Source organism: Brassica napus, chromosome C5, assembly GCF_020379485.1.
Source record: "Brassica napus cultivar Da-Ae chromosome C5, Da-Ae, whole genome shotgun sequence".
Lineage (NCBI taxonomy): Eukaryota > Viridiplantae > Streptophyta > Magnoliopsida > Brassicales > Brassicaceae > Brassica > Brassica napus.
The window spans coordinates 7,298,393-7,313,882 of NC_063448.1; the positions used below are offsets into that span (position 1 = coordinate 7,298,393).

Here is a 15,490-nt window from a genome sequence, read left to right on the forward strand (position 1 = left end):
TAAGGTTCAAGCGTAGAGATGGATTAATTTTCAGAGACAACTTCGTGTATAAGAAAGTAACAAAAATTCGTCAAAGGGAAACAAAAAAAAAGAGACAAAAGTCTTCGCTCAAATCTGATACAGAGATGTCATGCCAAGTGAGGGAATCGAAATCAAAGGAGCATCTCAGCGATCTGAACAGCATTGAGAGCAGCTCCTTTGCGTATTTGATCTCCACAGACGAATATGTCCAGTCTGAATTTCACAAAGTTATTATCATAGCCACTACTATTAACCAAATAGAAAAATCTCAATCGGTTCAATAGAAAGAGTGAAGCTTATTTTGAGTTACCCGTAATTGCCATCTTGAGACACGTCTCGCCTGATCCTACCAACCGCGACATCGTCTTTGTTAGAGACATCAAGGGGAGTAGGGAATGTGTTAGAAGTGCGGTCGTCTATAATATAAACTCCTGGTGCTTTCTTCAACAACTCTCTTGCTGTGTTCTGTTATTTTACAGTTAAAAAAACCGTTATGATCCCAAAAGAAAAAACAACCTGATTACAAGAATATAATCACAAAACTCATTTATTCCCAAGTTCTGAACATGCTAGCTAGCAGAACAAGTCAAAATAACAACTTCAGCGAGGTTTAACTCTGCAAGTGCCTCAAGAACCATCTAAGCCTTAATAACGCTGATACCATATAGAACTATCCAATGCATCAAAATAACTATTGAATAACAAATTTAGTAGCAAAACGGGTTTAATGTGTATTAAAACTACCTCGTCCAGGGGATTCTCAAACTGTAGATTCACACTCTCTGCATGAGCACGCATAACCGGAACACGTATACACGTCACCGTTACTTTGACTTCTGTATCATTCTGGGAACACTACAAGAAAACATCAAGGATTCTGAGGGAAAAAATCGTCGGAATTTCGTCGGAATATCGTTATTCCGACGCAATTCCGACGAAATACGTCGTCGGAAATAATTCCTCGGAATTTCTTTTTTCCTCTGAAATCCCTCGGAATTTTCCGACGGAATTCCGAGGAAATAAATTTCCGAGGAAATTCCGAGGATCCCTTGTTTGTCGGAAAAGTCCTCGGAATATACCGAGGTAGAACTTCGTCGGGATAATTCCTCGGAAGTTCATCGATCGATGCGTGTTTGGACATATATACATCGATCGATAGGAGTATACCGACGGACTTTTTCCTCGGTTTATTCCGAGGAACTGTTCCCTCGGTATATTCCGAGGGATCCGTTCCTCGGAATTTTCCGAGGGAGTTGTCCCTCGGAAAATTCCGAGGGAAATGTCCCTCGCTATATTTTTTAAAAAAAACGGATCGATCGATGCGTTTTTGTTCAAAAACGCATCGATCGATGTAGTGAAAAATATAATTAATTTCCTCGAAATGTAAAAAATATTAATTTTTTTGAAAAAATAAAATTTCTGAAATTTAAATTCGAAAATATGAAATTAAAAGTAAAATTGAAATCATACTAATTAATATTCAAAGTTTCACAAATAAAAATAAAACATTCCGAGATTGGGGAAAAAAAAACTACGGGTCTGGCACGTCCGGGAACACCTCGTTCGGGTACATCCTCTGCATCATCTCCATCATTTGCTGGTTCAGCCTCCTCTGTGCCTCATAGCCCGCCTGTTGAGCCGCCATCTGGGTCTCCAACAAAGATATTCGATCATCTTTGTCCTTCAACTGAGCCGTAAGTACTTCTGGATCAACAAAGGGCGGTGGTGCAGAAGAAGGAGGAACCGACCGGGTGCGACGACCCAAACCGAACAAACGTCCCTTCTTCTTTGGAACCGACTGAATAGAAAAAAGCCAAATTTAGAAATTTAAACCAAGAAATAAATGAATTGAACTTTAAAAAAAAGAACTTACGGATTCAACGATTTCGTTGATTCGAAACCGGGACAAGTTGGTCGAAGCCGTCGAAGCGTCATCCTCGGTTTGAAGCTGAGACACTTCGTCTACCACCTGAGTTTGGACCAGGTCGACCACGTCCCTCACAAGACCGTCATCAATCTGGCCGGTCTTCTTGTTGGTATACGCCCTCCTCATTAGGGCGAGATCATCGACCGGCTCGCCATCATTTTCTTCCGCCTTGAAAAAAAACATAAAATTAAAGAAACATTAGAAATTAGAAGAAATGCACAATAAATTTAAATTCTGAAACTCAAATAATTGAAGAAAAAGCGGTTGAACTTACCATGCGATCTCCGAGAGTGGCAATAGATTGAGCACCCAAGTTATGCTTGTAGATGCCCTTCCCTTTACGGTCGCTCCTGCGGTTGGTGGAGTTGGTGGAAGAAGTTTCTTTCGTCTCCTCCTTATCCCAATGCGCACACAACTCCTTCCAGACCGTATCGTTCATCGACTTTGGGACCTTTTAATTAAAAAAAAAAGAAAAAGTTTAATAAATTAAAAAATAGTTTAATAAATTAAAAAATTGTTTAATAAATTAAATCGAACCTTATTGATTTCCCACTTCTTCTTCCACTCGTGGATCTGCTTCCCATAGTTGTCCATTACTTTATGGACGAAGTGGTGATAGATAAAGAGCGTCTCATCGGAATTCCAGTTGAACTCTTGCTGAAAAAAAAACACAATTAGTAGAAAATTTATATTAAAGATTAAAAATATAAGTAAAAAATTAGAATACTTACCGCAAACTGACGAAACCACAGAACCTGCTTGTCGGTTGGGAAGTGAGTGAAAGTCGGATGTCCACTGTCGAGGGCCGAGTACATCATACGGTTGATCCATGCGCTGATCCCGTTCCCGGATCGGTTGAACCTTATTAAAAGAACAAACGGTTAATAATGAATCCAAATTTAAAGAAAAAAAAATGTTTAATTACCATGTTTGACCCCGTCCATGTGGATACGGAGTGAGATACGGAAGATGGTCACGACCGGGCTGTTGAACCAACTCCGCAACCCTCATCACTCCCGGAGGACCCGGAGGAACAGGAGCGGATGCAGCAGCGGGAGCGAGAGGAGCATGAGCGGGTGCAGCAGAGGGAGATGTATGGTTGGAGCTGTGGGGCGAAGGGGAATCCTGAAAATGGCTGGAATCCCGAGACTGGCTCCCCGTACCACCACGACCACGACGCTGTCGAGGCCGGGTCTGATCATCATGAGACCTGTAAATTAAAAAATATATATTTAATAAATACAGAAATATATAAATTAATTTTTTTTATTAAAAAAAAATCCCAAATAATTTAATCACAGAAAAAGATTTATATATATTAAATTTTTTTAATAAATATATAAAAATAGTTCTAATAAACAAAAATAGTTTTAATAAATAAAAATTTTTTAATAATTAAAATGTTTTGTAAAATCCAAAAAATCGAATTTATATAGAAATTTTTTTTTGTAAAATCCAAAAAATCGAATTTATATAGAAAAATCGTTTTGTAAAATACAAAAATCGATTTTATATACAAAAATTGATTTTATAAATACAAAAAATAAAAAAATTATAAAAAAATTCTAAATCAATTCAACAAAACAAATTATTCAACCAAATCACAATTCTAAACCTATTATACAACCAAATCACAATCCTAACCAATCACCCTAACAAAAATCTATCAAAACTACACAAAAACCTAACAAATAGAACCTAAGAGAGTGGGATAGGGTCCTTACATGATTTGTGTAAGAGAAGAGGGAGATCGCCGGAGATATCGTCGGATTTCAGGGGGAAATCGCCGGAGAGAAAGAGAGGAGTCGCGCAGAGGAAGAAGAGAGAAATGGGGAAGAAGAAGGGGCTCGTGGTTATAAAACCTAGGGTCCGACGGACATTATCCGTCGGAATTCCGTCGGAATTCTAATTTCAATTTTCGCGAAATATTTGCCCGGTAAAATGAAAATATTCCGAGGAAATTCCGACAGATAGTAAAATATCCGTCGGAATTTCCTCGGAATATTCCGAGGAAATACCGAGGAACTAGTGTTTGGGGTTTCAAAACATCAATTTTTTTTGCCGTATTTCATTTCTTATACAATTGTAATGCATACCATTGAGGATTCTTTGTATACATGAGCATAAACCATGAAATAACAAATTTCAAAACTAATTGAAAGTATTCCCTTTACCGTTCGTTAAAAGGTATAAGTGTTTCTCTTATGTTGCGAGATTTCGTTCATACAATCGGAAAAGTGTTAATTATACGGTAAGGAACAAATTTTTGACTTCATAATGAACGTAAGACACTTAATAAGGGTTATATAGGTGTTATTCAAACGGCAAAACGTTGTTTTCGGTTTAAAAACCCTATTTCCTCGGAATTTCCTCGGATTATTCCGAGGGAACTCCGACGAAACCCTCTTCTTCCTCGAAATTTCCTCGGAATATTCCGAGGAAATTCCGACGAACTAGTGTTTGGGGTTTCAAAACGTAATTTTTTTAAAAAAAACGCATCGATCGATGCGTTTTTGAACAAAAACAAATCGATCGATTACTAAGATGGCCCGGGCCGTAAGATTGTGATCGATCGATGAGAGTATCCCATCGATCTATCGACAATCTGAATTGTTCCTCGGAATTTCCTCGGAAAATCTTGTATGTTTTTTTAAAAATGCATCGATCGATGCGTTATAGAACAAAAACGCATCGATCGATTACTAGGATGGACCGGGCCGTAAGATTGTGATCGATCGATGAGATTAACCCATCGATCTATCGACAATCTGAATTGTTCCTCGGAATTTCATCGGAAAATCTTGTATGTTTTTTTAAAAATGCATCGATCGATGCGTTATAGAACAAAAACGCATCGATCGATTACTAGGATTTACGGGGCCGTAAGATTGTGATCGATCGATGAGAGTAACCCATCGATCTATCGACAATCTGAATTGTTCCTCGGAATTTCGTCGGAAAATCTTGTATGTTTTTTTAAAAATGCATCGATCGATGCGTTATAGAACACAAACGCATCGATCGATTACTAGGATGGACCGGGCCGTAAGATTGTGATCGATCGATGAGAGTATCCCATCGATCGATCGACAATCTGAATTGTTCCTCGGAATTTCCTCGGAAAATCTTGTATGTTTTTTTAAAAACGCATCGATCGATGCGTTATAGAACAAAAACGCATCGATCGATTACCAAGATGGCCCGGGCCGTAAGAATGTGATCGATCGATGCGTTATAGAAACAAAACGCATCGATCGATGCGTGTTCGGAAAACAGAATTATAAGGCAAAACCCGACCTTTTTTGGATCTAAACCTTAGAACTCTCATCCCCTCCGATTTCCCCTATAATTCGCCCCCCCCTTTCTCTCTCTATAATCATCCGATTTGAACAATTTTGGGCTCTATTCCACTTGATTTTTCGAGCTCTACCTGATTCCTACACTCGTCTTCACCCTAAGACAGGTATACTCCGCGAATCTCCACATTCTGAAATCGTGTTCTTGAGCAATTTTTTGGGTTTTGTGAATTTCTTATTTCCGTGTTGATTCCTTGATCAAATATGCATGAAACAGATGTTTAAACATGGAATAGAACACAATTGTCTGTGATCAACGAGTTTGGAACATGATTTGAGATGATTTAGGGATAGAGAATTTTTTTCAATTTCGTTTTTTTTTATCACAACTCGATTTTGCTTTTCATTTTCATGTTCAGCTTTGCCTTCTTAATTGATTATAACCATGTTGAGAGCAATGATTCTATTTTGTAGAGAATGAAGCGCACGAAAACATCAGCAAAGAAAAACACACAAGAAGCGGGTTCGTCACAGCTGGAGAAGCAAAGGCCAAAGAAGTGGGATAAGTCTGATACCACCCACTACAACAACATGAAGAAGGTAGCCGTTCCGGCTACACAACTAGCATGTCCTGAGACGATGACAATATTGGGAATCAAAGCAGACATTGAAGGACTGTTCCAGAACATGGGTCTAGGCCAACTATGCAACCTCAAGGAACCCACTTATCCGGAGTTGGTACGCCAGTTCATAGCATCCGCATACGTCACCCGTCCCGATGATAGCCATCAGGAAGGTTTTCTGGCATTCGTAGTGCAGAAAGTATACTATGAGGTATCTTTCACAGACCTCTGCGGACTATTTGGATTGAGTGCGGGGGAGAGGACATATGGTCTTTATTGGACTTCAGAGCTGTTGAACTTCTGGGAAACGATTGGCACAGGGGTTTATAGATCTTCTCAGGCAAAGGAGTCACTTATCCGGAGCCCAGTACTGAGATATGCGACACGCCTCATTGGCTCATTGCTATACGGGACAACCACAGCCGCATCAGTCACGCAATGGGAGTTGTGCCTCCTGTACCAAGGTGTGAGGCATTTGCTACCGGCATTTGGAAACTCTACATTCCCACCTGCTACTGCCTTCAACATGGGAGCGGTGCTGGCCGCAAACTTAGCAGGATACAAGGGGAAAGTAACCAAATCCAAGAGCAATGCATGTGGATTTGGTGCAGTGATTACTCGGATCCTTAGACATGTGGGTGTAGACTGTGAGAACCACCAGGTAGCACTGGACAGATCGAACAACATTGCTTGGAACTACCTGGATGTCATTTCTCTAGTAAGTAAGGAGTTCATAGCTGGTCCCCACTCGAGGATCGATCGGGATGGTCCTTACGTCTACGTATTCCAGGACCGAGCGAAGAAAACACTCTACTGCCACCTGCCTCAGATCGGCCTGACTGCTCTACTTTCAGAGGCTGCAGTTGAGTTTCTACCCCCTGCTACCGCACTAGTAGACAAGCCATCCTTCTTCACGCCAAAATATCAGACCAAAGGCAAGGGCGTGGTTGATGAAGAAGGACAAGATGAGGCTGCACAAGCCATTCCAGATGATTCACAACCCCATCAGCTACTCCCATCAGACTCCAGCCAGTACAAGCTGCAAGAGCTTCCACCGAACGCCACTTCGCGCCAGCAACAACATTGGAGAGATCAGAGCATAAAGACAAACAACGACATGCTACACAAGATCTGGGCTGCCATTTCACGTATCAGGCCGTGTCGTTGCCAAAAGGATGATGTAGTTCATCGGGACAACTCTCCATCCAGCTCTGGTTCGGGTTCGAGTGGTACACACAGGGTAAGAAAGAGGTCCAAGAGACCCAACGATGCAGGAACATCTGGAGCAGGAGACGAGGAGTAGGAGCTATCACCGGCTATTTTATTTTCTTTTCTATTCTAACGTTTTATGGTCTTATTTTCTGTTAATTTTGAACTGAGTTTTTTTTTAGGTTTCTTAATTATGAGTTCGTATTTCTTTTACATGGTTTCTTTGTTTTATTTGGTTGTGTTTTGTGTAGCTTTTAATTCGTATTCAGCTTTGCCTTGCTAGATAAACCAAATAACTATTATCCAAGGAAAGAGGTTATATCAAGTGTTCCTCGGAATTTCCTCGGTATTTCTTAAAAAAAAAAAAAAAAAAGTTCAATGGTAGTCTGTTTCCGAGTCATCATCACCAGATGAATCTGAATCTGGATCTTGGTGAAACTCTCCAATTACTGGTTCATCCTCTACGTGAACGACGGCTTCCTCTCCAAAGTCGGTTAAATCGACTACAAGGCCAACTCCAGCTAAATCTTCTGCTGCACTACAGTTGCCGGATGTGCTTGGTTGTAGTGGGTCTTCCAGCTCAGAACTTCCCTGAACTCGGCCTCTCGGGTTGAGTCTTGTAACAGTAACCCATGGATCATCTCTGTTCCTTACCCGGGGGTACTTGATATAACAAACCTGTAACATTTAGAAAAATTATAAATTAATACACATGATGATGAATCATTCTGAATAATTAACATTTAATTACCTGATCGGCCTGGGAAGCAAGAATGAAAGGATCATAATATTGCAGCTTTCGCCTCGAATTTACTGATATAACACCAAATGCATCTGTTCTCACACCTCGATCTGGGGTGTTGTCGTGCCAATCACAATAGAAAACAGTACAGCGCAATCCAACCATGCCCAAATACTTGATTTCCAAAATCTCATGTATGTGTCCGTAGTATACATCATCTCCTGATGCAGAACAAACGCCAGCATCATAAGTCGTACTCGAACGTCTCCTCTTCTGAGTTGTGAATGCATATCCTCGAGTACAAAATCTCGGATATGACTTCACAACAAAGTTTGGTCCAACGACCATCTCACGTATCCAATCGTCAAATGTTTCACCTCTGGCCAAACCAGCAGACACCTATTAATAGCACATATATATATATTATATCAATAAATGTGAATTAGTATAAATATGTGATAAAATATATTTTAATTTGTTTAAAGCACTCACATAAGTAAACATCCATCCAGTAAATTCTCTCTGCTTCATTTCTTCTAGTTCGTCCTCTGTGGCGTATCTATACTCGAACCGCTTTTCTGCCATGAAAATCCTGTATATGATGACAATAATGTAATTAATTAAGATTTAAATTTCAACTTGTTAAAATAAAAATTTGTAAGCTCATTTATTTACCTCTCATATTGAAGAACGTCTTCGCAGTTGGTGAGCAAATATGTTTGCAAATGACTGCGCTCCTGCTCAGTAAGTCGACGGTCCTTTGGTTTTCCGCTAAGTCGTCCAACGTCTGTGAAAATGTCTGGAACCGTAACATGATATGTTGCCCGTTCGCCTCTATCATCATGCCGAGCAGGTCTTCTGTTTTTGGTCTGAACTTCTGCTGGAAAGTAGTACTCGGCAAAGTTTGAAGTTTCTTCATTGATCATCTGTGCGACTATAGAACCTTCCACCCTACTTAAATTTTTCACCATCTTCTTCAAATGGAACATATACCGCTCATACAGATACATCCATCTATACTGCACAGGACCACCAAGTTCCAATTCTCTTGCCAGGTGAATAACAAGATGCTCCATAACATCAAAAAATGAGGGAGGAAATATCTTCTCAAGGTTGCACTGAATCACGGCTATGTTAGTCTTCAAATTTTCAATACCTTCAAGAGTCACTGATCTCGTGCATAAATCGCGGAAGAAACCACTTATCCCTGCAATTGCTTCATGAACATTTCGTGGTAATATTTCCTTGAAGGCGAACGGAAGGAGGCGCTGCATCATTACATGGCAATCGTGGCTTTTCAAGCCAGTAAACTTTCCTTCCTTTCTGTCGATACAGTTACGCAAATTTGATGCGTAACCGTCTGGAAATTCCACATCGTTTGAAATCCAATCAAAGAACGCATCTTTTCCCGCTGCATCAAGTCGGTATATGGGAAAAGGAGCCCTACCATTCTCATCAACATGAAGTTCTGAACGAGCACATATATCGACTAAATCCAGTCTTGACTTCAAATTATCCTTTGTTTTACCTTGAACATTAAGGATCGTGTTCATGAGATTGTCAAAAAAGTTCTTCTCAATATGCATGACATCTAAATTATGCCTTAGCAGATGATCCTCCCAGTATGGCAGATCCCAGAAAATACTTTTTTTGTGCCAGTTATGTAGTTCTCCAACAGCATCTACCGGAAAACGCTCATGTCCACCGACTTCTGGCGTCCTTTCTGCACCAAAATCTCTTAGTTGTATCTTCAAATCTTTCCCACAAATTTCCGGAGGTGGACTGTCAAACACCCTCTTGTTCTTCGTAAACAAATTCCTACTCCTACGATATGGATGATCAGGTGGTAGGAATCTCCTGTGACAGTCAAACCAACACGTTTTCCTTCCGTGCTTTAGTTGGAAAGCATCAGTGTTATCTTGACAATATGGACATGATAGCCTTCCATGCGTTGTCCATCCAGACAACATACCATATGCTGGAAAATCACTTATTGTCCACATTAGTACTGCCCGCATTTGAAAGTTTTCTTTACACGAAACATCGTATGTTTCAGCACCTTGAGCCCATAGTTGTTGCAACTCATATATTAGTGGCTGAAGAAACACATCAAGTGATCTCTTAGGATGCTCTGGTCCGGGAACGAGAATCGAGAGAAACAAAAACTCTCGTCGCAAGCACAAGTTTGGGGGGAGGTTGTATGGTGTAAGAATGACGGGCCATAGAGAATACTGTCTTCCACTCTTGCCAAACGGACTGAAACCATCAGTACATAATCCAAGGTAGACATTTCTTCTCTCATACGCAAAGTCGGGATACTTTGATTGGAAATGCTTCCACGCTTTTGCATCTGAAGGATGTCTGATCTCACCATCTGTTGAGTGCTCCGCATGCCATCTCATTGGTTGCGCTGTGCGTTCAGACAGATACAACCTCTGCAACCTTTCCGTCAAAGGTAAATACCACATCCTTTTATATGGCACTGGAACTCTTCCAATTGTATCTTTATAACGAGGCTTTCCACAAAATTTGCATGTAACCCGCTGTTCATCCACCCTCCAATAAATCATGCAGTTGTCGCTGCATACATCTATTACCTGATACGATAAACCAAGACCAGCTACGAGTTTCTGAACCTCGTAGTATGAACCAGGAGCTACATTATCCTCGGGTAGAATACCTTTTACAAAATCAGCAATCGCATCCACACAGTCTTCAGCCAAATTATAATCTGTTTTAATGCCCATCAATCTTGTAGCAGATGATAAAGCTGAATGACCATCTCTGCAACCTTCGTACAATGGTTGCTTTCCAGCATCCAACATATCATAAAATCTCCTAGCTTCTGCATTGGGTAAATCTTCCCCTCTAAAATGATCATTTACCATCTGCTCAGTACCTACACCATAATCTACATCCGTTCTAATTGGTTCTTCTAATCTAACCGCTGGCTGAGGTTCACTAGTACTACCATGTTCATAATCAGTTTCCCCATGATGATACCAAATTTTGTAACTTCGTGTAAACCCACTCAAATATAGATGAGTCCAAACATCCCACTCTTTAATAACCTTTCTATTTTTACAATTAGAGCAAGGACATCTTAACATACCTGTTTTTGCTTCCGGTTGTCGGTGAACTAACCCCATGAATTCAGTTATACCTCGTTGGTATTCTTCCGTAAGCAATCTCGTGTTCGGATCCAAATGAGGTCGATCGATCCAAGAACGAAAATAATTTGAAGAAGACATATTTTTTATGAATCAAATTCGTGTGTAAATAGAGTAAGAGGGAGGATGAAGATATGAAGTGAATGAAGAGGAAGAGGAGTGCTTGTATTTATAGTTTAAATCCTGCCGACATACCGAGGAAATTCCGACGGAATTCCGACGGACAAAACTAGTTCGTCGGAATTTCCTCGGAATTTTGTAAAATCCCCCAACGGCTCTCCAACGGCTATAATATTTCCTCGGAATTCATCGGTTTTTTCCGAGGAACAGAGTTTTCCTCGGAATTTCCTCGGAATATTCCGACGGACTGTAGTTTCCTCGGAATTCCGTCGGTATATTCCGAGGAAATTCCGAGGAAACCCAATTTTGTGTTTCCTCGGAATTTCCTCGGAAATTCCTCGGTATATTCCGAGGATTTCATTTTCCGTCGGAATGTCCGTCAGAATATCGCTGTTTTCTTGTAGTGGAAGAGCAAGAAAGGCAAAGAGCCTCTTAACACTACCAACATTTTGAAAAAAAGATCACAGTGAAGTGGATATGTAGTAGCTCTTTAAGTAAACACACTCACCCAGATCTTCCTTGTTTCTTTAACAAGTTTCATCTCCTCTTCATTATAACCATTCTCAGTAATCGGAGCATTATGGGAGAACAGGTTAAATGCATACTGCAGAAAACATACAACCATCAAATTCAGAATCAAAATATTTCGAAACATAATTCTATAACCAAATCGAAGAGGAGTATTCACCTGCTGCCCGAAGATGTTACAAGTCGGCGGTCTGCCCGCTAAAACCTAAGACAACACCAACCCAAAAGAAGAATCAGAATCACAACCGTTCAGACCAAAGTCAATAAAATGTCTAAATAGAAACCAAACCTCGCGAGTCTGCTGCACAAGCTCCTCCATGGCTGCAGCTCCAGTGAAGTACGACCCAAACTGGACCACAACAACGACAAGCAGCAAATACTCAAACAACGTAGCTTACATAGTCACCAGAGCTCAGCTAGAAGTGAAGAAACACGGCTCAAAATCCGTTCTCCATCTCCGTTTCCGTTTCACTGGAGTCTCTGATCACTACGTCGTTCAGAAAGATTGGGTCCATGGACCAGGAACTTCCAAAAGATCTGGAATCTTCTCTTCCATGAGCTTACCTGTAACGGCCCGATCCCCGGCGTCCGACCGGGGTTATCGAAAGGGAGTTATGGACACATGTCTACTCATTTAGACAACCCTACGTGTCCCGTTACTGGTCCCAAGAGTCGACGGACGCATAACCTTCTTTGAAATACCGTCACATCCACATCCATATACTTCTACTTACAGTCCTGCGCACTGGGAAACGGAAAGGGAGGGATGAGCAACAAGTTACTCAATGAAGTGACTCTAGACCAGTCTACCCACATGACACTCTATACTACTCTATACGGGAACTAGGGCTGACTAGCCACTACAATCAGTTGATACATCTTAACATTTCATATCATCATCATTTATTTCCACCCATTCAATTCTATACATTTCTAACAACCTAGCGATCAATCAGTACAATGATCTCACTCATTGTCACAACGTCAAACCATAGACTTAACCGACCCGACATACCAGACCGACTCAATCTTATGACACCTTTAGCACCCAGATACCCGACCATGAACTAAGGACTCTACAATGCACGTTTTTATATCCCGCCTCTCGCGGCTGGCTCATCTTTTCTCTTTTCTCCGTGGGTAGCTCTCGCTAGACTTCTACCCCATATTCTTGTGGATTCCACCACAGCTCCTATGGATGCCTAGCGTAGAACTACTACCCCACGTACTCCCCCTAGACTCTATATGATTTCCCAACCCATGCTTAACCTTAACGTTATTCACTTATACATTCACTTATACATTCACTTATCTTTTCACATCCTTATTCACTTTCACTTATCCATTCTCATTCTCATTCACTTTCCTTTACACTTAGACTCGTACTTGAACTCATTCACTAGACGCCACCCGTTATCGGTGTCACACACAATACACATCACACTCAGGTTTCACTTACAGTATCCATAACAATCAGTAGTCATCTATCATCTTAGCATTCACTTCTTTCTAGCATCCTAGCTTTAATCACAAACCACTCATGGGACTACACATCCAAACATACAAGTATCGATTACCAATCAATCATCACCACAACAACACAAGACAGTTCATTAAGTCCCATTTAACAGTATGAGGGTTCTTATGCATCATGATCCATTCATCTATCAACCTAGTAATAACCATGTTCTATCATCCTAACTCTCAAAAAGGGTCTAATCAAACCTAACTCCAACATAAAGGAGTATACAGTACATGGGAACAAGATGGGTTCAAGACACTCCACCTTAGCCTAGATCTGGATCTGGAACAAGAGACAAAGGGGATGAGGTCTGAATAGATCTGGAACAAGTAAACAAGAGAGAGACGAGATCTGGTCACCACCACAACACCATACAGCCACCACCATCACCACACTCGGACGATCACCCCACCACCACTTGGACGACCACCACCACCGGCGGCTCGGTTTGATCTCGGGGAATTCGCGGCGAGGAGAGAGGAAGAGATCCAACAGAAAGAGAAAGGAGAGGGAGAGAGAGAGAGGCGTGAGAGAAGAAGAGAGAAAAGGAAAAGAGAAGCTTGACGGCTAGGGTTTCCTAGTCTCTCTAAATCTCTGCAGAGCTTTGCTCAAGTTTCAGAATGAGAGAAAAATGAGAGGAGGCAACTTCATTTATAGAAAAATGAGGGAACCCTAGGTCATTTACCCTAATGTGCTGCAGTCTTAACGGGCTCTCCTTAAGAAATTTTTGGGTTAGGAACCGGGCCATTACATTACCGTTGACTAGCGGGAGTGTTCATCATAATATTAAAGTATTCAAAGACACAAAACTATAAAACTGTTTCTTCGTTTTATTTCTTTCTTAACTTTCTTCTCTATTGTTATAGAGATCATCTTACATTAGATCTCTTTATATATGATCTTCTTAGCTTATCCTATTACATGTTAATCTAGGAAACTTATCCTTATCCTAAACCTATTAATTTATTCATCCTTATCTTTAATAACTTAACACACAAGTAATCTTTCTTGAGGCTTATCCAACATTCTCCCTTCTAAGCTTCAAGCCATCTTCACTTAGGTCTTGTACTCTATCAGCTCCGTCATTTCTTTGAACTTGATCCTTGCTAGCGCCTTGGTTAATATGTCTGCGCGCTGCTCTGTTCCTGGTATGTGCTCCACATTTATCAGCTCTCTCTCAACACATTCCCTAATGAAGTGGAAACGTTTATGGATGTGTTTGCTGCGTCGATGGAAAACAGGATTCTTAGCGAGCGCAATGGCTGACTTGTTGTCTACGCGGATCAGCGTTCTTTCAATCTTTCTTCCAATGATCTCACTCATTAGCTCTTGAAGCCAGATATCTTGTTTAGCAGCCTCTGTCGCTGCTATGAATTCGGCTTCACATGAGGATAGAGCCACCACGTCTTGTTTCTGCGAGCACCAAGATATTGGCGTGTCACCGAGACAAAACAGATGTCTAGTAGTACTTCTTCCATCATCTGGATCAGTGTTGTGACTACTATCACTGTATCCTACGAGTTCTTGAGATCCTCCACGTTTAAACATCAAGCCGTAACCACAAGAGCCTTTTAAATACCTTAGTACTTGCTTCAAGGCTTTCCCATGCGACTCTCGCGGTGAATGCATGAACCTACTTAGCATACCAACACTAAACGACATGTCTGGTCTTGTATGCATTAAATATCTCAAGCACCCTATCTTCCTTCTATACTCGCTTGCATCAATTTCTGGTTCATCTGTTGCTTTGGAAAGTTGTAGACCAAACTCCATTGGTATGCATACTGAGTTGCAGTCATCCATCTTTGTTTCCTCCAGTATTCGTCGAGCATAAGCTTCTTGCTTTATTATTATACTCTCTGAGTTCTGTTTCACCTCTATTCCGAGATAGTAGGTCAATAGGCCCAAGTCAGACATCTCAAACTTCTTAGACATCGACGCTTTGAACTCTTTTATTGCCGCCAAAGAGTTTCCCGTGATGAACAAGTCATCGACATAAATCGTAACTATCAACAGCTTATATTCTTCTTCCTTGCGATAGACTGAGCTTTCTTTTGCACATTTTTTAAACTTCAATCCTTTCAGTATCTGATTGAGTTTCATGTTCCATGCCCTAGGAGCTTGTCGGAGACCGTATAGAGCTTTCTTGAGCTTGTAAACTTTGTGTTCCTCACCTTTCTTCACAAACCCCTCCGTCTGCGTTACGTATACATCTTCTATCAGCTCACCGTGTAAGAAGGCTGTCTTTAGGTCTAGGTGATGGATTTCCCATTTATTCGCAGCAGCAAGACCTACAAGAAGTCTTATGGTTTCTATACGAGCCACAGGAGCA

At 40.9% G+C, this 15,490-nt stretch overlaps 1 protein-coding gene across 1 annotated transcript; it reads right to left on the reverse strand.

The window, feature by feature from the left end:
* LOC106398442 (aspartate-semialdehyde dehydrogenase-like) lies at window positions 1-12,700 on the reverse strand. The gene is made up of 7 exons (XM_022703814.2): window positions 12,596-12,700; window positions 11,926-11,985; window positions 11,797-11,841; window positions 11,617-11,712; window positions 766-867; window positions 332-486; window positions 1-234 (listed from the first exon to the last, which is right to left on the reverse strand). Exons 1-7 carry the CDS (start codon window positions 12,698-12,700, stop codon window positions 153-155), a joined length of 645 nt encoding a protein of 214 aa, XP_022559535.2. The 3' UTR covers window positions 1-152.
* Between the last annotated feature and the right edge of the window lie 2,790 nt (window positions 12,701-15,490).

Bases quoted from the DNA above. Each gene is read 5' to 3' on its own strand.
- LOC106398442 (XM_022703814.2), bottom strand. From the start codon at position 12,700: ATGGTCGGGTATCTGGGTGCTAAAGGTGTCATAAGATTGAGTCGGTCT. The intron at 11,842-11,925 runs GTTTGGTTTCTA...GTGTTGTCTTAG, and splicing joins TTGTGCAGCAGACTCGCGAG to GTTTTAGCGGGCAGACCGCC. The intron at 11,713-11,796 runs GTGAATACTCCT...TGTTTTCTGCAG, and splicing joins GTAACATCTTCGGGCAGCAG to TATGCATTTAACCTGTTCTC.